At 36.9% G+C, this 23864-nt stretch overlaps 1 protein-coding gene across 2 annotated transcripts in view; it reads right to left on the reverse strand.

Moving 5' to 3' along the window:
- Positions 1-23864, reverse strand: part of PDZRN3 (PDZ domain containing ring finger 3) — a 215967-nt gene that overhangs the window by 3322 nt on the left and 188781 nt on the right. For both annotated transcript variants that reach the window (XM_014064767.2, XM_087708889.1), the window contains 5 exons: positions 22447-22534; positions 7111-7209; positions 4986-5048; positions 3039-3143; positions 1319-1435 (listed from right to left, as the gene is read on the reverse strand). In XM_014064767.2, coding sequence (XP_013920242.2) covers positions 1319-1435; positions 3039-3143; positions 4986-5048; positions 7111-7209; positions 22447-22534 — 472 coding nt within the window. The remainder of the gene's footprint in view (positions 1-1318; positions 1436-3038; positions 3144-4985; positions 5049-7110; positions 7210-22446; positions 22535-23864) is intronic.

The raw sequence follows: 23864 nt of genomic DNA on the forward strand, positions 1-23864 counted from the left end.
CGGAAGGGATTATTTTTGAGCTAGACTGTATATTGATGCCTACACAAATTTGTATTAATGTTTATCTGAATACAAGGTTAAGGAAGAGGAACGGGAGAGTCTACAGGAGGTTGGGGTAAATAACAAAGAAGTAAGAGACGAGAATAAAATTTAGATAGAATGACTTACACTATTTAAGCATAGATAAAGATGGGGGGCTGAGCTCAACACAAAGAGTTCTTTTTCTTTCTTTTTTTTCCTTTTTCTTTTTTCTCTTTTCTTTTTTCTTTTCTTTCTTTTTTCTTGTTTTTCTTTCCTTTAATATATTACTTTTATTTTTAATCCATACGTACACAAGATACTTTAGACAGAAGGCAGTGCCAGGTGTGGGCCCTGGGAAGTCGGGAGGATTAGGGATGGGGATTTATGGGGGGTGGGTGGGTGGGTGTTAACATAGTCTCAATAAGAACAAGAATGTACTTATATACGGTTGGTTTTTTTTTCTTTTTTTTTCTTTTTTTTTTCTTTCTCTTTTCTTTCTTTATATTTTTTTTTCCTTGGTTTACTTTACTTTTTATCAGATTAAACAACACTTGAATAAAGGCATACACCAAGGAGGGAGGTAGAGGGAAAGAAGAGGGAGGAGTAAGGAAGGAGTAAGGGGAATGTAAGGAGGGCGTGTTGGGAGTAAGGGGAGAAGGAAGGTTTGAGGGGAAAGGGAAGTAGGAGGGGAGTGTCAGAGGGAGAAAGGAAAGTTGGAGGGGGTAGATGGGGTGTATGGAGGATGGAAGTGTCAGGTGGGGTTGTGAATGATGAGTTGTGTTTTCTTTTTTATTTTGTTTTATTTTATTTTTTTTATCTCTTTCTTTTCTTATAGCAAATACCCTGTATATAAGTGATTGCAAAATGGAATGTGAAAATGAATAAAATATATTTTACACAAATGCAATCTCAAACCCAGTGCCAAGGTTTAGCTTCTATCATAGACTTTACCTTTATCACAGTATTTCTGGTCTTTGCTTAGATATTTTTTAGACAATGAAAATGGTAGCTACAAGCCAGTGTTTTCTATAGAAATGTATTCACCTAATCTGAAAGGAATTTAAAACATTGAGTTGATGGAGAAGACCATAAGAACTAGTGGTAGTTGGATGAGCAGTCCCCACAGCTTACTTTTGGTACCCAGATGTTTTGTGACAGGTTACATGGACCATATAATACATGTTGTACACCTGCAGCCTGAAGTTTGAGTACGTTCCCACAATTTAGTCTCCATATTTTCTCTCCATATTTTCAATCTCTTCATCAGCCATTTGGCCTAACAAATTCCTTTTTTTACCTGCTGTAGCATATTGGCAGTAAACTGCATTGCTTGGTGGTGCTGTTCCTCCAACATGTCCATGTGTAAGTCATCCAGAAAATCATTTCTGTCATCATCCATCCATCCCTCGTCTAGCTGTAAAGAAAATAAACCGAACAGGGTTATTAGGCACATAATTTTTAAAATAGTATAAATTTTAAAAAAAGTAAAAGTTTCCCCAATCATATCTAACTGTAGAGGGCAGTGCTCATCTACATTACCTAGCTGTACTACATTAACATTTAGCAATGGCCCTTTGGGAAACTTTATGCATTATTATCTTGCCACAGAAGTCCTGCTAAGTTTCTCCCATGCTGTGAATCCCAAGTGCAGAATGTAAGCTATGTACTGCTGTCATCCTGGTTTAGAACAGTAAATAATTCTTCACTAAGTCCCCCTCTCAAATTTCAGAATCCCATTAATTCCTAGAAATAAATTTATTACTGGTACAAAAAAAAATACATTCAGATGGTTTCTGACATGGACATGTGCAGTAATAATATAGTGTTACTACCAACTGGGACTAAGATGGGACTGCATCAGTTCAGTGAATATGCTTTTGCAAACTATGTTCAGTAAGTCTTTGGAGGTGGTAGAAGAAGCTTCTGGCCATGCACAAAATCATACCTTTCAAAATCATATGCTATACTGCCTCACCCCAATGATATCAGGCCACCCTATTTGGTCCCCCCGAAGGAACATGCTACAGGGCCCTGTTGGTCAAAGAGTTTTGACTGGTGGGGTCTAGAAAAAGAGCCTTTTCTACCATGGCCCTTGCTCTGGGAACATCTTGCTGCCTGAGATAAGATCTGCCTCACCTTTTTGGCCTTCTGGCAGGGCATTAAAACTTGGGTGTGCCAGTTAGCTTGGGATCCTTATGGGGGCACTTATGTTGGAGGTACCTGGCAGACTAACAGAGAAGATGTCACTGCTGTATCAAATCTTGCCTTTTGCTTCATATTTCTGTACCTAATGTTTTAAAAGTTTTTAAAATTTTACGTTTATGGTTTTAATTGTAAGTCACCCAGAGTTATTTTGCAGTGAGATGGCTGTCATATAAATTTAATAAGTAATTAATAAATAAACATCATTATCATGTCTTGATGAGATCAACAACTGCCTATCGATCCCACTGAGACAAAAAGAGCTACAGCAGATGTAAAATATTAACTCTATTGTCACATAATTTTGCTTCTCCTTGTCTACTTATTGTATAAATAATAATAATTCTTCATGCCTTCACATTTTTTGCATTAACTCTTTAGTCTTTCAATTCCTAGCCCCAGGATCTTTAAAAATCATTTCACTTTATATGTCTTTAACTATGTGCTGCCATTTCTGCAAATCATTTCTTTGTCGTACTAGTTTCTATCTTGGCTATCCTATCAGATGGGTAATACTCGAATATCTCATATATATTGTTTGACTGATTAATTTATTAATTGAGGATTTCAACTTGGTGTTGGCTCTTAGTGTCCACAAGATAGACCTTTTCCAGTCTGACTGTCCCTTGGAATATCACCATCCAGCTTTTCCAAGGATCCACACAAACATCTAGCTGTACAGTAATTGGCTTAATATATCGATACTTTCAACAATAATTTTTTAATATCTTGATCAACTTTCATCATCAGAAGACTTTTCCCCCCCTGTAAAACATGGGTAACATCACATCAGTAACTGAAATATTGGAGGATACCTGGAGAATTTCTGGTCTTGCTATGAGTAAGGAGACATTCTTGCTTTCTTCACTGGTCAAAAGAGCTACAGCTTCTTCTCGATTCTGTATCTCAATTCCATTAATCTGATGAGAGAAAATAATAAAAAAAACCTTCTGTCACCTTCTCCAATCACTTAGAAGGTGCAGCAAAGCATGTTTCTAGAAAAACCTACCGCTATATGGATATTTTTGACAGATATATTACTCTGATTGTAGACATTTATACAGCCTAAGGCCTTTAATTTATCAGAACAACCTGCATCTTCATGAAATAAATGGAACTATCTGAGTTCAATTCTGCATTTCCCCCAAACCACTGATTTAAGTATTGCTTTTCATCTTCTTTCTGAATCTCTAAAATGGAAAGAATTTACCTCGCATCCACTTCCTATATTCTTCCTTGGTTCTCCAAAAGAATCAAGCAGCTACACTGTTTAATGCTTTTTTGTGGGGGGGGGGGAGGGATACCCCCCAGTTTTTATTTTAGGAGCATCTTAACATGAAACGAGCTAATTTTCCATGTCAAGGAAAAAAATCTAGTTTTAAAACTTTGTGCTGGAAAGATAAATACATCTTGCCACATAAACTTTATTGCATCAAAAAGTAATGTGACATTTGGGATTCACGGGACTGTTGTGAGGCTGAATAAAATAAGGATTATAAATCTCCATGCCTGCTAAAAGTGCTATATGATGGCAAATTCAATAACATTACACCAGTGTTAAGAGACTGTTGGATTATCCCCTGAGGTAGTTTTTCACCAACATAATGCTGTCAAGTAACACTTTGCCTTTCATGGTTGATCTATGAGAGTAAATACAACTGCATTTGGCCTAAAACGGTTCACATCTGCCCTTTCACCAGGAGACTGTTTTGGTGGGATTTCTCCAGGGGCAACTTTCGAAATATGATTGGTGAAATCTAGACTGGGGAAGCTGAAAAAAAAAATCTCAGAAGGCAGCAACGGCAAACCACTTCTGCCAAGAAAATTTCATGCACAGGCCAATGAAGTTGCCAGAAGTGCTGTTCATCTCAAATGACTTTAGTGGTGTACAAAATCAGAATGTAAAGGACTGTATAATCCCTCAAAACTTAGTTCTTCTTCCAGCATGTTTTGGAATCCCAAGAAAATAAAACATCTTCACACTGGTCGCATTGTCTGTAGGATGCTGCTCCATTATCCCATCACCTTATTTTTATCTGTTTTTAAATTGTTTACACTGTTTCTTTATATGTGATTGTTTTGTCAGGCCTGGAAGCCATATTTTGTTTTGGGCCTTCTGGCCTGCCACATTCAATGCTGTGGGAAAATTGGAGGGGGGATTATATGGAGTATGGGAGATATACGTATATTCAAAATAACATTCCTTTCTCAGAGAATCAAGGACATCTTGCCCTGCACCTGGAGAGGTATGAATGGGAAGCATCTCCAGTTGAGATAATGCCTGATTGGGCCATATGATGGACATGTGGGTGCTGGGCAAGGACATGGACTTTCATTTGGGTGGGGAAAACCTGGAAGCTTTCAGATTTGGGTTTTGCCAGATGTGGCAATACGGCATCTCTAATAAAATGGAACTTTGTGGAACTTCTTTTGTTGGGGGTGTTACATGAAACCCTGACATGTTTTTTCTATACGCCACCCAGATCAGAGTCATATCTGTGATATGGCCTCATATATAAATTTGATACATAAATAAATACAAAAGTTAATGTACTGACTTTCACCTAATAAAGAAGATGCTTGGATTAGAAAGTCAGTTAGGGTACCACACTGTGTAATTTTGACCTAGTGCCTTTGTCTCAATAGATTTACTTCTGTGGGCAGTATTGGAGAAAGGAATACTATACATATGGCTTTCAGCTCCTGGAGGAAAGGTAAATATAACTATAAGCAATAAATGAATAAATATTTTGAGAGCTCACTTGAATTATACGATCACCCTCTCTGATACGGCCATCCTTTGCAGCAATGCTGTTGGGATCAATCTATAAAAGAACAGAAAGCAGTTATTCAACTGTATTCTCATCCCAATTTTTAACAATTAATAAATATTTATTCCCTTGCCTCAGGGTAATGTAGTTTTAAAACTAGGTTTAATAAATTTTAAGTGCAGCAATTTTTGATTTCCAATATTGTATTGGTTTATAAGTCTACCTTAGTAGGTAGAATTTAATCATGGATGTTATAGACCAGGTGAGACACTCCTATTTAATCACACACTGTATCTTAAGTAGGCATTTGCTTACTTTGGCAAAGTATAGTCCACATTTTTTTCCACATTTGAGTATTGCAGAAAGACCATATGTTTCATATGAACATCTAAAGAAGGTCGGGAAAGCATTCAAATGCACAAGTTTACTATCTTCTTTATAGTTGGGAATCCTAATAGAGCAACATTCACAATTGTGGGACAAGACTCCTGTGGCATTTGTGCGCTGAATTCTTCTCCCAGCAACATCTATCTGCCTGATAAAATCTAGCAGAAGGAATACTATTTCTGTCCTGTTGGACCTTTTCAGTTGTCCCTTCTAGGGAAAACAACAAATGCCCTCCACCCAAGCATTCAAACAATCCCCTCTTTCTTGGCTTTAAGGAATATAAAGGGCAGTTTTCATTTGGCAATAAACATTCTTCTTTTCCATCAACCATTTTGGTTGGTTCATTTTAACTCTTTCTCCTAAGAAGGAATTGATATTTTTCTTCTGAATATGTTTCACAGTTATATGTTGTCAAGCTGCATTATTATTAGTAGAAATAGAAAAACACTTGTATAGGCCTTGAGTGTTGTCATAAATAAGCCATTGATATTTAAAACAAATACATACGCATGGAGAGGTAGGTAGGTAGGTAGGGAGGGAGGGAGGGAGAGAGAGAGGGAAGTAGGAAGGGAGGGAGAGATGGGGCTTTCAGACACTTGGAAAATATATTGATTTGTTGGCATATTTTTGTCTATTGAACTTATTTGTAAAATAGTTGCATTCAGCGTCAGTGTATCTATTTTTGTTAATACTTCTAACAAAACTAAAGTGTTGTTAGGGAACTCTAACAATAATATTCTAACTAAAACATCCCCTTACAAAGTCACTGAAAATTTCAACCACACTTCATCCATGCTTCCTGGATTTTTGCAGACAGAAAAACCAATATGTAAACATTATGTGCTTCTACATCTAAGTAAATATATTATATGCTTGTATTTCATTAGACTTCAATGCTTAAAATTGCCCAGCCATCCTAATGCTACTATGCAAACATGTTAACTTAGAATGACATTTCATGCATTTCATGAGGTGGGATTTAGAGAAATGTTTATTACTGGATAAGGTCCCACTAGATTCTGGATCTGTTTTTGTGCAACAGACTAACGGGCAACCATTACAAATTAATTGTGGCATTCTGAAATCAATAGGGCCTAACTTAGTTAATCTCATTATTTTCATATTAACCCATCTCACTTGAAACAAAAAATACTTTTAGTTGTGACAGTTGACACATTTAATTACAAAGTCATCAAGGAATCAAGTAATTCATGAGTGGGTCTCACAGGTGTAGAAATCTGGTGTGTTCAACAAGAACAAATCAATTATTTATTTCCATAATTAAAGTTAATAAAATCAGAAGGAAATGACAGAATATAAGCAGCAATAAAAAAAAAACCACCCATATCCATGCTGGCAATTTTGGAAACAACTTTAGGAAGCCTATAAAGAAAGCATCCCACAATAGAAAACAACTTTGATAAGGCACAACTTGGCTCTTTAATTCCTGACTGAAGAATAACAACAAATAGGTCTCGTAATGAAGACTTGAATGGATACTTGAGCCTTCAGTTAGGACTTTTGTGGATTTCCTTCTAAAACTAAATGTGGAACTTTAATTAAAACTCATCTACTAATGGGGAGTATAAACATTAGTGCACCAGATGATTTTTAAAAATAATATACCAATTCTCCTTCAGGGTTACATGAAGAAACTGATATAACAAAAGGAAACACTATTGCTGCTACAGTCAAAAGACTCATGCTGTTTAAGGAAATTTCATCTCACCTCACTGATATAAATACCAATATCATCTTCATCATCAGTTCTGTAGCAGACAGTAAGTCCAAATTTGTCCTGGCTGTTCACTCGATGTAGATCCACTTCCTAGAGCAAAAGGACAAAACAAGGTAAAATGTCAGTTTTGTTCTTCAGGCTAAGTAACAACATTTTGCTTATTGTTTCTTTTTCAATGCTTAAAATGACTGCATTAGATTAATTTACTGTCTTAGAAGTGATTATGGACATACAGTCAATACTGAAAGCAATTGTGAACCTTCATCAATATTAAGTCATTTTGAAAATACACTCTTTTATTGATCACCTGGAAGAAAAATGGTCTGTCTCTTATGGTGTGTCAACCAACCCCTGAAAAGCTAAGAGTTCAGCTAAAAGACAAGAGAGTTTCTAAAACTTCGAATTTTAGTGCTGCCACTGTGTGTATAGAAAAGATCCGCTGACATAAAAATTGGAACTGGTTTCTCTTCAGAACATGTAAATCTTTTGGCTTTAATAAAGATTTCATGAGCATAATTAAATTATTGAATGAATAATTTATGCTAAATGCATTTTTCCTAGGGATGCATCTTATTAGTATATTTCTTTGATGATGTATGAATTATAACTCTGGCAGATTGTGATCCAAAGACTTTAATCCTCAAATCATCCAACATCATTTAAATACCCTAGTGAAAGTTTGAGCCATAAACCAAGCCCATTATTAAATAATTTCATAGCAACTCCTAAGAATATGGTATTCTCTGGGTTAATGTTGAAATGCAATAATAACTTGGGCTACTGCTCTGCACAATTTCCTATTTTTGCATAGTTCAGATTCCAAAAAATCACAAAATAACAGCCTGTTGGAAAAAAAAAGATAGGATGCTTCACAGAAAAGGTGCTGAACAGATGATGTACAAGATATGTGGGTTTTTTTCATTTAACAACAAAAAATAGTTGTAGAAGAAGTCAGAGTTAAATTTTGAAGATTTGTGTCAATGTAAGTTTATGATTTTCCCCTGCGTAGTGTTTGAGAGCATATCTTCACTGGGAATATAGATATGCCATACAGACCAGAGGTGGTATTCAGCAGGTTCTGACCAGTTCTGGAAAACCGGTAGTGGAAATTTTGAATAGTTCGGAGAATCAGTAAATACCACCTCTGACTGGCCTCGCCCTCATCTATTCTCTGTCTCCCGAGTCCCAGCTGATTGGGAGGAAATGGGGATTTTGCAGTGTCCTTCCCCTGGAATGGGGAGAGAATGGAGATTTTACAGTATCTTTCCCCTGCCACACCCACCAAGCCAAGCCAAGCAACATCCACCAAGCCAAACCCACCAATATTGCAACACTGCTATCATGTCATCCCTTCTTTAGTAACTAATATATGAGATAGACTCATTACATGCAAAGCAAGATAGTTCAAGCTGTGATTTGTCATAATTGTGATGATTATGGCGTACAGCTCATGCGAACCCCAAGTCCACAATCTCAGAAAATTAGAATATTACATACAATCAATAAAACAGAACAATATCGGACCTCTGAAAAGTATAAACATGCATATGTACTCAGTACTTGATTTGGGCCCCTTTTGCAGCAATTACTGCCTCAATGTGACATGGCATGGAAGCTATCAGCCTGTGGCACTGCTGAGGGGTTATGGAAGACCAGGATGCTTCAATGCAGCTCTTCTGCATTGTTTGGTCTCATGTCCCTAATCTTTCTCTTGGCAATGTCCCATAGATTCTTTATGGTGTTCAGGTCAGGCAAGTTTGCTGGCCAATCAAGCACAGTAATCCCACGGTCATTGAACTAGGTTTTGGTGCTTTTGGCAGTGTGGGCAGGTGCAAAGTCTTGCTGTAAAGTCAGCATCCCCATAAAGCTCATCTGTGGAAGGAAGCATGAAGTGCTCCAAAATCTCCTGGTAAACAGCTACGTTGACCCTGGACTTAATGAAGCACAGTGGACCAACACCAGCAGATGACATGGCTCCCCACATCAACACAGACTGTGGAAACTTCACACTAGACTTCAAGCATCTTGCAGTGTGTGCCTCTCCATTCTTCTTCCATACTCTGGGTCCTTGGTTTCCAAATGAGGTGCAAAAGTTGCTCTCATCAGGAAAGAGGAATTGGGACTACTGAGCAACAGACCAGGTCTGTTTTTATTTAGCCCAGGTAAGATGCTTCTGACGTTGTTTGTTGTTCAGGAGTGGCTTGACAAGAGGAATACGACATTTGAAGCACATGTCCAGGATCCGTCTGTGTGTGATGGCTCTTGATGCGCTGACTCCAGCCTCAGTCCACTCTTTGTGAAAGTCCCCAACACTTTTGAATGGCCTTTTCCTGACAATCCTCTCCAGGCTGCAATCATCCCTGCTGGTGCACCTTTTTCTTCCACACTTTTTCCTTCCACATAACTTTCTATTAATGTGCTTTGATACAGCACTTTGGGAACATCCAACTTTTTTTGCAATTACCGTTTGAGGCTTTCCCTCCTTATGGAGGGTGTCAATGATGGTTTTCTGCACAACTGTCAGGTCAGCAGTCTTTCCCATGATTGTGATTCCTACTAAACCAGACTGAGAGACCATTTAAAGGCTCAGGAACCCTTTGCAGGTTTAATTAGCTGATTAGAATGGGACACTTTGAGCCTAGAATATTGCATCTTTTCACAATATTCTAATTTTTTGAGATTGTGGATTGGGGTTTTCATGAGCTGTAAGCCATAATCATCACAATTATGACAAATCACAACTTGCATGGCTTCCATGCCACGCTTCATTGAGGCAGTAATTGCTGCAAAAGGGGCCCAAACAAAGTACTGAGTACATATGCATGCTTATACTTTTCAGAGATCCGATATTGTTCTATGTTTTATTGATTGCATGTAATATTCTAATTTTCTGAGATGGTGGATTTGGGGTTTTCATGAGCTGTAAGCCATAATCATCACCATTATGACAAATCACGGCTAGAACTATCTCACTTTGCATGTAATGAGTCTTATCTCATATATTAGTTTCACCTTTTAAGTTGCATTACTGAAATAAATGAACTTTTGCACGATATTCTAATTTTTCAAGTTTCACCTGTATATTATAAAGCTCTGAATTTTAAGAGCAAGGATTGAATTAATAGAACTCTTTATCAGTTATGAGGTCTACAGGACTTCATTTCATGTGCTATTATTTAAAGATGTATTTATTTGTTTATCCCAAAGGTGCTTTTCCAAAAGCAACTGGACTTTCTTGCATTTGTCCTTGAAAACATCTTGTTTCTTATCCAAAAAGCTTCTTCAGTTCAGTTTTTCTTGGATGAGAAGCAAAATATTTTCAGGGGGGAAAAATCCAGCTGCCTTTTGGAAAAGCATCTTTGGGACAAACATGACTTGGATGTTTAAGAATCTCCATAGACATTTATTTATTTAATATATTTACAGTACATACCACTGAATCTGCCAGATATTCCCAATAGATTATAATTAACAATTAAAACTAAAACATCCATAGCATAGAGAACACAAAAAGTTTACACAAGTTAAATACTTAAGTTAGTTTATTTTATTTATTATTAAACTTATATGTTGCCCATCTTGCCAAAGGTTACTCTTACATTTAAAAATAAATTTAAACATAATTCAATGGACGACTATTGTTCAATCCAAAAAAAAGCATAACAACAGCAATAATGATCAACACAAAATATTAATTACCAACTGTTCTCTGAAAGAAGGCTAATTATGATAATAATCATTAGATTTCTCATAATTTAGGTACTAAATAAAGGAAGGAGGCAATTTAGTTTTAAAGGGAGGCCATTCCAAACAATTGAGGTCGTAACCAAAAAATGCCTTTGCCATTGGCCATCCTCTTATCACTGAGGTGGGGAGCAACCAACATCTTCTCTTGGGATAATTTATAGGGCAGGTCAGTTTAATATCCAACTTTATGGTCCAACCACTGATGCAGAAAAGCAGGAGGCTGTGGAGAGTTATAGTCAAGTTCAATTTCAAACTGACAAAACAGGTTGCGCTGCTTATTGTTTGTAATGGAATGCCAACTTTGAAATATTAATGAGGAAAACATATCTTCGATTTATGACCTAGGAAAGAGAAATCAACTTCTTTTGTCTTCATTCTGAAACCATTCTCCCAGGAACCAGAATTACTCCTATATATACGGACATTATCATATGGAGCACACAGAAATTGAATTGAGTACTGTATTAATATAAGGAGAACTCACTGATAACAACAAATGCATAGCTGACTATGGAATTGATCACAGATCACTCATGTATAAGTCCAGCTAAAGCCAAGAACAAAGCCAACCATTTCCAATGATATAATCTTAAGACTATAGACCACTTTTAAGGAGAACATCAGGAATACTTTGAAATCCTAAACCTTAATAGTAGACAACTACAGAAAATATAGAATGGAATCAAAGAGGAAAGGATTAAATCCTTCCATTCCCCACCATCCAGTCAGAGCTGAAGAAGCATCTTGGATGAGAAGCAAAATGCTTTCAAAGAAAAACCAGTTGCCTCTTGAAAAAGCACCTTTGGGACAACCATGACCTGCATGACTGAGAACCACCATAGACAAAAAGAGAGAGTATGAATGCAACAGCAGGGAGGACAGCTCTCTATTTTCAACCTTTAAATAACTTCCATTATGTGATTCCATATTTTTACATCCTTGTTAATTTAATTGTTTGCCCCATTTAATCCTATTCTATTCAAACATGCCTCATGGTTTCATTCTGATGTCTCATTTCCATCTACTCAACATTTATTTAAATACTGCAATTTCATACAGTAATTACATAAATCAATTTATCTTCCAGGTTTCTTGTTTTCCACAATTTTGCTTTTGTCAATAGAAACTGGGCAGTTGCTAACTATATGTGGAATTGAACTTAGAAGTCCCACTGAGTAGGAAACATTGTTTTTTTTTCTACATCCTAATATCACTGATCACTAAATGGTGGAGTGCATGTAATTCCAGCCCTTATCATTTCTTTTTTCGGGTAGCATACAAATTAATAAATCAGATCAAATCAAACGGGACTTCAGGAGACCCCTAACGCACAGCTCATAAACTTACTGCTTAGAACTGCAATTAAGTGGTATTTATTTGAGGATTATTTGAAAGAGCAAGAAATGAAAAGACAAGTCGCACAGATGCATGGTAATGGTCTTGAAAACTATTTACACATTCCTACATGTGGGAAAAACACACCCACCTTGTTCAGATCAAGAATGCTCATTTTCCTTCCTGGTATTAATGCATTATAGGATCTAATAACATAATAGCCTGCCAAGCAAGAACCCCTCCATGTCAACCTGCTATGTCATTCACTGGGGAAAGACAATAAAGCGCACTGACATGAATAATTTATTGGCATGTCGAGATGACAGCTGCCACGATAAGCAACCTCTTGTTATTTACTTGTCAACATGTGTAATTTGTCTTGAAAAAAAACAGAGCCGTAAATGTCAGTGACATTTGAGGTGGTATTTAAATGATTTTCAATCAATAGGTGCGATTGTGAATGGCTCCACATTCTCTCCTCATTCTTTCTTTTGTTACAGAAAGGTTGATTGAACATCAGTATAATGGAAGAGTTTTCCATGTTTCTAAAGCTTTGCCATTATTTTTAGCAAAAGGATTGAAGGATGCGGTTCAATAAGGATGATTAAATAATATCAGTCAAATGTAGATGCTGGATCACTACTTTACATGTTGCATACCAAAAGGAATGTAAGTTTTTATTTATTTATTTACTTCCTGTATTATTTTTATAAATAACTCAAGGTGGTGAACATACCTAATATTCCTCCCTCTTCCTATATCCTCCATAAGCATAGAGGAAGATAGACTCACTTTGAGAATGACTGGCTCAGTCACCCAGCTGACTTTCATGCCTAAGGCACTAACATAGTGCCTTAACAGTCTCCTGTTTCTAGCTTGGTGCCTTAACCACTACACCAAATCAGGCTTTATTTAACTAATGTTAAGGAAAGGTAGGGACGAGGTGGCTCAGTGGCTAAGATGCTGAGCTTGTTGATTGAAAGGTCGGCAGTTTGGTAGTTTGAGCCCCTAGCGCCACATAATGGGGTGAGCTCCCGTTACTTGTCCCAGCTTCTGCCAACCTAGCAATTCGAAATTATAAAAATGCAAATAGAAAAATAGGGACTACCTTTGGTGGGAATGTAATAGTGTTCTATGCACCTTCGGCATTTAGTCATGCCAGCCACATGACCATGGAGACATCTTCGAACAGCGCTGGCTCTTTGGCTTTGAAATGGAGATGAGCACTGCTCCCCAGAGTCGGGAATGACTAGCACATATGTGCAAGGGGAACCTTTACCTTTACTTAAGGAAAGGTAGATGGCTCCCACTTCAAGGTTTATTTTCTTAGATGCATATTTATGTCATCTATGAAGGTATAAGACAAAAACCCCTCATTTAAACTAACAAATGTAACAGACTGATAAATAATTTGTTCTATATGTATGTTTGATCAATAGGAGAAAATATTTGTAGCTTAGGGTTGAACTGTAGAGTCTTTGAACTTAGTTTTGTTTGCTTGCAGACATTTCATCACTCAGGTAGGTAATACTTGCTATCCACCGAAGATGCTATCCAGTTGAATAATGAAACGTTTTGGAAACAACCATGTTTAGGGAGGAATGGGACAACTTACTGCAGCCAACTCAACCTGGTCAAGTCACCACGGTAATATTGCAGAGGGACAACTTACCATGGGCAACTTGCCATGGGACAACTCATCACAAGACAATTCAATAATTCAATTTAATTATTTAAAATAATTAAAACATTAATTTTTGTCATTCAGATTTGATTTTGTTTCTCCTTTGGCGTCCTTTCTTTAATGATTTCATTCCACCATTTCTTTGATTTTAAGGTAACTCTTTTCCTGTGGTGAATAAGCAGTGATGAGTTGGCCGTGGCTAGTTGGCTGTGGCGAATTGGCCATGGCAAGTTCTTCTAGACCCATTCAGAGAGTTCCAAGGACTCTACATTATGTTTATTCACTGTGCATTATGTACTGTGATATAGCATAGTAGCCTTTCTCAACAAGTGTTCCATGATATGTTGTTATGTCATGATTAGGAAAAACAAAACATATTTTGTTTGAGTACTAGCCATGCAAGGCTAGTATTCACAGCGGTGTGAATTTTTATGTGCCACAACTCAGTGCGAGTCTGCCACTTTTCTGATGTTATAAACATTGTAAAACTTGGAAACACAAGGTAAACATAAATTGTGCAAAATGTTTGTAATGTTTATGCAGAGATTTCCCAAGATCTGGAAATTATTTCAAGGATTTCTCCGAAGGAAAAAGATTGAGGAAAGCTGTACTCAAGAATGGAATGTACAGCTAAGATATGTACAATGTGATTTATGCAGAAATCCTGGTGCGAGCATTCTGGATGGGAGAAAATATATGAAGTACATATGATATTTCTGAAATGTTCATTTTCTCCTAAGTTTAACCTATCAGGTTAAAAATTGACAAAGAGGGAACAAAAGCTACATGCAGAGGTGGAAGCATGCATGCAGCTCTCAGAATGACTCTGGGCTTCTATCCAAACACTGTAAGATCAAGTTTAGGAAAGGCTCTTTCCACGGAAAGAAATGGGAAAGGGAGTCTATGTAATATACATGGGACTCCTATAAAAACTAGCAATTGCTTGGTAGAGGCAAAGATTCAGAAACACACAGGGCTATCATTAAAAAACTTAATTGTCAGTTCTTTGGTTTGCTCTATTTATGTTATCTGGAATATCACATTCACACTGATGATCACACTAATGTAAATTAATTTAGGGAATGTGTTTTAGGCCTGAGACCAAGTTTCATATTTCAGATGTTAATGGTTTGAATATTTTCATACTCCTGTATCTCAACTGATCACTTGTTCTTTTTCTGTATGAGGTAAGTTCACCCCACATCACTTCCTCATTCCCTACTGTGCACTTTTGATTGTCGATGCTGGGGGTAAATCATCAAAATTAAATTTTAAAAGGTATCTGAAGAAATGGTGCTTGGACAAAAAGAGCTTAGACAAGGAAAAAAAACACCTTCAGGACAAATTCTGAACAGGTGTTTATTATCTGGATTTTTATGAATAATTATATGCAGATTTACCCTTGAGTACAATTGCTTCAGCTCTAGTTAGAAGCAGAAATAACTGGAATTTGATGCTACTCTAAATATGATAATTTGGTATATAGAGAAAGAATAACAGCTGTTTCCTAGTTGTTTGCATTTTGGAAAAGTTATAATCTAATCATAAACCTTCAAGAGTTGATGGTTATCAATGCTACTAATGTACAGCAAGTTATTCTCTTTCTTTTAAGCAAAACACCATCTCGATTTTCCGTTTTTTCCTGAAATCAAGCCCATAGAGTAAAAATGAAATAAAATAAAATTAAAAACTGGTTTTCAAGGACCCACTTATAATGACTTTTGGAATGCAGATATGATTGCAGTTTAAGCTCTGTCGTATTACATTGTGGTTTTGTGGGTTTTTATATTTATTCTTTATTTCTGTTCTATGCTTTTAATCCTTGTTAGCTACCCTGTATTACAATTCATACATTTGGCAGCCATACAGATAGTGAATTAAATAAATATCCAGAGGAGTAAGGGGTGGGTGAAGTAAATCATATTCGGCTTCCCCCCCCCCTTCCCCAAACTCTGCAGCAAGGATAAAAAAGGGTAAATCTCATTCCTTTAATGGAGCCATATGGTTACCGTCCATCAAGCGAACAAAACAATTTGATATGACAAAGTGGAGGATTTATTCTATTGCATATTTTGACATAAAGAATTTAGCTCTGAGCCAGAAATCCTCCTTTGCACACTAAAAAGTCTAGAAAAGACTTTTGTATGAAATGTTCCTAGCTAAGAATAAAGGGATTGATAGTCTAATATCTATAAAAAATATATTCAAGAAAGAATAGCATAGATTAATGGCATGGCACTGTGTAAAACAGCTTCCTAGACTGCATTTTTAGACTATAATAGAAACTTTTGTAGGCTCAGTGGAATGACTGGAAAATGTACACTAACAGGAATATGTTTTTTGGGAGGGTTTTTTGGTATTTTCTAAAGAAAATGCACATTTTAAGAGCCAGGAATGACCATTGACATACGTTTGAGACATAGATTATTCTTGTGTTATATAATTCTTATACAACCAACAATATACCAATATAAAATCCTGAATTTGAAAAACAATTGCATAAGGAAAGCTAATGGCATGAATCTTGATGATGTACAAACACTACAGATTGTTAGACAAGGATATAGTAATGTCTTATAAATTATTATGCCTATAGATGCCCATAACAGTAAAATTCCAAAATAAAAGATAATAATGAATGAACATCTGTCTGCACAAAGGGAAATTTGTCCTCAGAAATTTTTTGAATGTTATTTCAGACAATCCTTGCTAAGGCCAGTTTTAAACTTTATAAAACAGAGTTGTTCTTTTGAAAATGACACAAAGGATCACTTTTTATTGGAAATGAAGTGCTCTCTGGAGGTTTTAAGGTATTGAGCTTAGAAGATTCCCTTCATTTGTAAGCATCTTTTGTTATTAAGAAGTCTTTTAATAAAAACCCTCACAATTAAAAAAAGAATATCCTTGCTGGGCTTATAGTGGTGTTTTCTGTAGCAAAAATTTAAAGCATGCATGATAATGGATAGATATGCCTGGAAGTGTTAATCTAAACAGATGAACTCATCTATATTCCCAGGGGGCACATTCCTGGCTTTAGAAAACAACTCTGTGAAGCTGTTAGATGTGCAGCAAATACAGTACCTATGTAGTCAGTTCCATGAAATTAATCCTGTAACATTGCTACTAGCTCACAGACTGATATCCTGAACAGGCACATAACAGGTCATAATGGGTCTAATTGCCACAGTATTTATATGAAATAAACTTGGGTAAGAACCACCCACAATTAGTTCAGTAAAAAAACATTACATCGCCCAATATATTTAAATGTGCATTTATATTTAGTTGATTCAATTAATTGATATTTGACTAGTTCCTTCTCTTATAACCTTATGGAAATGTATCAAGGTCTAGGCTTGGAATGACAATCTTTTGGCAAAAAAGTATTGCAACTATAATTTGTTTCATATTATTATTGTTGTTTTTGTGATTAATCACAGAGTCAGCCAGATGTTCAGACTGGATTTGGCATTTTTATCCGCCTATCGAATCCCTCACAAGGACCTGGGATAGGCATATGTTGATGTTTGATGGTGGATTACTATTATTATTTGGATACACTGTTTTAATCCTGTTACTAGAGAGAACAATTTTGAATCTTCATGGATTTGAGCAGCATATAAATCCAAATTAGCTATGTTAGTAAGTAGATAGGATAGATAATGTCAATGGATTGGTTCTGAGTTGCAAATTCCTTATCTGTGAAAACTCTCTGAAGTATTGAATTGATCTAGGGGTGGACTTGATGTATGAGATTCCCAACAGTTGGACATTTTTACACCATTTGGAATAAGGATATAATCTGGGACATGGGCTTGGATGGAATAAATCTATGCAACTCTTGGAGTTTCTTTCTATGTGAACATTCTGCGCATCTTTGGGTTTGATACCTGGCCTGATGATTTATAACCTGGGTGAGATACAGGAGTGGGCATCAGGGGTTCTCAGTGCCCTTCTTTCTCCTATGGGAATTTGAAGGGCAGTGGGGGGAGACTCAATGTGGCATATTTACAGAAGAGGCTGCTAAAATGAATGGATTATCTCAGGGGCTGTATTCTCTCAAAATAATCTAGTAAATTGTGGTTTTGAATATAGTTCTGTACTGTGGTAGTGAAGAGCTTTTGGGATGGGGGTGGAAGGCCATTGGGAGGGACTGATGAGGGTGAAAAGCATTGTAATCCTTCTGGGGAATGAGAGTTATGGTGGAAGTTTGAAAATGCTCTTTACCCAGGATATTTAATACCTCTGAACAAACTCTCATCCTAAGACCCAAGGTTCTACAGCCTTGGGAGTGAGTATTATACTATGTTTGGCCACAACAACACAATTGAAGTAATAAATATATAATGTCTAGTTTTCACTAAAAGAAATCTTAGTTGGATACAATTAGGCACTCTTAATCAAGTTACTCACAGATGAGATCCAGATTACCAAATATCTCCCTGACCCTCTGCTCTTAGTTAATATTTTGAATCTTGCTTATAATAACCAAAAATTGTAGCAGGAGCTGAAGATACAAATGGCAGTAAGGAAAGCATGGATGGCAATACTTAAGAATAACTCCTGTCAGTAGCTGATTCTTTGTGTTCCTCTGACCTTATGCTTGTGTCATCAGCAATAGTATCTAAAGGCCTTGTCTTCTGTCAGTTTCTTTTATGATTGCCTTTGACTTTTTTTTCAAGCATCAGGGTTTTTTATTGACTCCTGCCTTTATATTATGTGTGTAAAATAAGTAAGTTTTAGCTTTATTGTTAGTATTTCCAGTGAGCAGCCTTGTTTTAGCTAGTATTGAGCAATTTGTTCTCGTAATCCAACATATCCTGAAGAATTTTATCTATATCACAATTCAAAGGCTTTTCCTTTTCTTCGTTCAGACATTCTGGTGATCCAGCCATGTTATGGCTTGGGTGTGAGGCAGTGGTGGGATTCAAATATTTTTACTACCTGTTCTGTGGGCGTGGCTTGGTGGGCATAGCTTGGTGGGCATGGCAGGGGAAGGATACTGCAAAATCCCCATTTCCTCCTGATCAGGTGGGATTTGGGATGCAGATAATAGATGGGAGCTTAATTATCTAACTCCTTGTGAGTCTAGAGTCCCACAAAGCCAGTCCTTTATTGTCTGAATCGTATTTCTCTAAGTAATTTCAGAAGCTTTTGATATGCCCTTAAAAACTAATATAAAATGCAATATTAAAACATCCAGGAGCACCCAGCTCTTTTTGAATGGAAACGAGGGTTACCATCTGAGATGTATTGGTAGGGAATAGATCTCACAGAAAAGATACTTCAGAGCAATATTGCCCAAGATTTGGTAATGATGACTTCTGATGAGACGTTCTCTGATGATGGGTTTCAGCATGAATACAAAAGCTTGGAAGACTAAACCTCAGGTCCTGTTGCTTGACCCAATTGGATCCTGCAATATTATTTTGGAACATTTGCCCCCATTCATACATGCACTTTTACTACACTTATATATTTTTCTCCAGTCCTGGGTTTTTAAATGAATCATATTCTATACATGAAGCTAAAAATACATGTTCTAGGGTTTACTTCCAGTAAAGCAGAATCAAGCCTTGTTTAGCTGCTATTTGCTATCATGGTATCTTTTAGTAAGTTATCAAAAAGTGACTGAAAACAATCCTTAAGCATTACTTACTGCCCTTTGTTTCCCCAAATCCATCATAAGCGGCCATGTATTTTAATACTTCCCAACTAACTTGTAGTCATGCTACATTTCATAGAAAAAAGCACTACTGTTTATATTTTTTCTGACTTTGGCCATTTTGAAGTTTGAAAATAAGAGATCTCGATACATATTGCCATGGTGTTTTTTGTGCCTGCTTTTTTTTTTAAGATTAAGTTTTACTTTTTGAGACCAGTGATAGAATATCATACTGAATTCCCAGCAACTTTAGACTTCAGTTTTCAACCCAGAGCTGCGTTTGCTGCTGTTGTCTTTAATGGACAGTTCTTGGCAGTTACTCAATACTTGTGACTGCTATCAGCTTGTACAGATTGGTAGGCGATTCTAGTGCATTTCACTGCATTCTAGCAGGAGCGATAGTCATTTACACAAGGGACTTGTTGACAATATCTGTTAAGTCATTAATTGTGAATTAGGAAGGCCATAAAAGCCCAGATGATGGACTGGACGTCAGAGGGTGTTTTATGGAGCAATGAACCCAGGTGGTTTGGTTTGATATTTTACATTCTTTTCAACATTCCTGGCTAAGTCGATGAAGCAAGTGGCCCAGTGGTCTATTTGAGACAAATTAGTCAATAAGCAAACAATGTGGTTAGAACTGCCTGAGCATTTTTAACACTCTGACTCTTTCCATTGATCTTGGTCTCCTGGGCTTAGAAAGATTCTCTTTAAATGAGAAACTCCCTTTAATCAGCAAACCCATCCATGATATTTAGTTGGCCACATTAGAGGGCTTAAAAAAATAGAAACTTAAGAACTTTCCTGAAGTAAAATGCTATGAATTGAATTAAACTAAGTAATATGCATTAGACAAAGGGTCATTCGTGAAAACAGCTGCTTATTTAACTTGTTCCGCAGCTGTATAGTGGCAATAGCAATGAATTGCACAGTTGCTAGATCTGGAAATAGGAAGTATAGCTGGAGCTCTTGGCAAAATATTCTGGCACCAATAGAAGAAAATATTTGTAGCTCAAGGTTCAACTGTGGAGTCCTTGATATTCTCCAAGCTTGGTGGTTTTGTTGCAGAAGTCCAAGCAGAGTGGAGTGGGAGTGGGTGGGAGTGTTCTTGATGGTTCCTTGATTAGGCTGTGGGTCAGCTTGTGTGTTTGCATTGGTAGTTCCTTAATTGGGGTATTGTTTACTTCTTGATTGATGGTTTAGTGCTGATCTTGGTATTAATCTCTGCTCATATGGGTGTTGATTGCTGCTGAAGAGGTGTTTCTTTGTTTCCTTTTGAGTTTTTTAATTAGTCTTTTTTTAACATGTTATGTAGATGTTATTTATGTAGGGTTAGTTCATCTGACTGCCAAGCCTCCAGGAATTCTCAACTGATAAAGAGGATCTCTGATTTTGCCAATTTGGAGCAAGGTAGTATTTTTTCTGATGTGATTTTCATATCACCTCCTTGAAAGAGGAAGCTATGTATGTACTTCAGGATTTTCTGAGGTGAGTTTCCCTTGCATTCCTTTCTTGCTTGACTAATGGGGAACAACCAATTAAAACATGACTACCAGTTTGGGGCAACTCCCACAATAATACTCAACATCACTGAATTTACATTATCATTTTCCATGCCCATTTCAACAGCATTAAATAGATCAGACCAGAAATGAACTGTACAGTAAAGCTAGAATTACTTTCATTGAGATTGGTTATAATAATAGTAGACGTGGTGGCTCAGTGGCTAAGACGCTGAGCTTGTTGATCAAAAAGATCAGCAGTTTGGCGGTTCGAATCCCTAGCGCCACGTAACAGAGTGAGCTCCTATTACTTGTCCCAGCTTCTGTCAGTTCGAAAGCATTTAAATGCAAGTAGAAAAAATGGGAACCACCTTTGTTGGGAAGGTAATAACGTTCCATGCCCCTTTGATGTCTAGTCATGCCGGCCACATGACCATGGAGACGTCTTCGGATAGCAATGGCTCTTTGGCTTAGAAACAGAGATGAGCACCACCCCCTAGATTCAGGAACGACCAGCACATATGTGCGAGGGGAACCTTTGCCTTTACTATAATAATAGGATCTTGCAAGTCTGACTGATTGTACTTTACTTCTTGTCTCCCAATAAACTGAAGTGAATCAGGGTGTTTGAGTGCAATGGGCACTCAAACCCTGGGCATGATACTGGTAGATAGAAAGGAAGATCCACAGACTAAACAATGATTAGATAAGAGGCAGTGTAACCTGCAGAAGCAGGAGCAGCCTCCATAGTTTCTTGGACTGTAAAGGAGAGGAGGTAAACTTGTACTTTTAGGTTTTCAAGTTTCTGTTAATGTAACCTTACAATAAAGTTAGAGCTAGTATTTTTGGATGTACTTCTTCTCTAGACTAGTTGACACTGAACCACTTCAGAAGATTATCTTTTCCCACAGCTTAAAAATATTTCAACCCCCCTTGCTTAGGTAATAGCCCTTGCATATTTCCAAGGTCAACTTCCTTACTTTCTTCATTTCCTACAAAAATGATGAGGGCTAATACATTTCCAAGTGAAAAATCCGTATATGCACAGAAACATTATAAATGAATGCTCCAGCTTTCAAATTTTATTACCAGTCTTTTCCTATGTGAAATAATACATAGTGGAAAATCTGTGCTTGTAAACCAGCTGAAAACATGGCTTCTTATCCTTTAATTATGCAATATTTAATTAACTGAATATCAAAGCAAATGAACGCTAATTTCCTATTCTTTGTACTGCAAACTGCTGAACAAAATAGATTATTTAGAAGCATATTTCCAATAAGCTGGAATAATGTAATGCCTAATTTGATTGCAGCAGTAGTGGTGGTGGCGGCACGTGAAAATATATTAAAACATTTGTATACTAAATGACTGCTTCAAGTTATTACTCATACCTCTAATTCTAGGTCCTCTCTGTCCATGTCTTGATGAATGCCTCCCATGTAAACATTGGGGTCATAGTATTCATGCCCTGATGAATGCCTGGGAAAATAAAGCACAGTTTAGGTTATCTCTCCTGCTTCTAATTAGCATATTAATCCTCCTCCAGTCACATGACAGATCATCACTAATATGTCAGGCATGCATCCAGACTGATGCATTGCCTGTGATCAATGGTGCTGAGGTTGTTAGCACATTAAACAATGACCCACCCCCTAAAAAGCAACCAAATATAAAAGCCGCCCTGCCTAATATAATGCAACAGCATCATATTATAATGGCCCCCTCTAGGTGTGGCTTGCTGCCACTTGATAGAATAGCATTTATTCCACAAGGGACTTGAACAGACTACCAGTAACAGTGACAATTCACAGTCAGGCAAGATATATGTAACTTCAGGGGAGGTAAAGCTTGGGAAAAGATATTGCATGAATGATAAGATGGGAGAAAAGAGGAACATGCATGAGACTGCTATCAGAAGGGAATAGATCTATTGTATTGCAGAGGAGGCAAACTTGGATGATTAGAGACACAGTCCCCCCCCTTTTTAAAAAAAATAAAAAAGCTGCCAAAAATAGAGAGGTAAAAGCTGGTGATTAATGATGTCACTGAAGATGATGGATTTTCTCTCTCCTTCTTTTCCATCTGTGCATTGGTCCTGAGAGGTTTGGACTGTAAGATGCAGTATGCCAATTTGTGTCTTCGCATAGCTATTGTTTTTTTTTGAAGAATCAATGGGAAATTGTGTGTTGACTGTTCAGCAGCAGGCTAACCTTCCATTGAAAAGATCATTAGGGGAAAGTGGGTAACTGATCTGAAACTATAAGAAAAAAAAGGTGGTCACTTCTACCTATCCTTTAGTTTGATTTAAAAAGACTTTGAATTATTATTTTTTTCAAAAGAAGAAGAAAACGCTTGGAAGAATTATTATGCTTGTGGTGATATTGGAAGATTGCAGAAAAGTTTTCTCTCTTTAATTATGTTTTATTGCCTGTAAGAGTCACTGTAAGCAAGTAGATGGCTATATAAAATTTCTAAATAAATAAATAAATAATATTCCAGCCTTCCTAAACTCACCCAAGGAAGAAAATCATGAAGGAATGATTTCCAATTCCCCAATTTCCCAAACCCCAAAAACTTTAACTTCACTGTCTACTGTCGACCTCACCCCATTCCTAAGAGGTCTTTAAGGGGCGTGTATAAGTGCACCAGCGTGCACCTTACTGTCCCTGTCCTAACATTCCCTTGCATTCATATTCATTTCATGTACTCATAATCATGTTTATACTCCTATCTGTTATCTAATTCATGCTTGATGAAATAAATACAGGTGAAACTCAAAAAATTAGAAAATCGTGCAAAAGTTCATTTA

This window comes from Thamnophis sirtalis, unplaced genomic scaffold (assembly GCF_051295495.1).
Source record: "Thamnophis sirtalis isolate CommonGarterSnake01/CBP01778 unplaced genomic scaffold, rThaSir2_p1.2 scaffold_3, whole genome shotgun sequence".
NCBI lineage: Eukaryota > Metazoa > Chordata > Lepidosauria > Squamata > Natricidae > Thamnophis > Thamnophis sirtalis.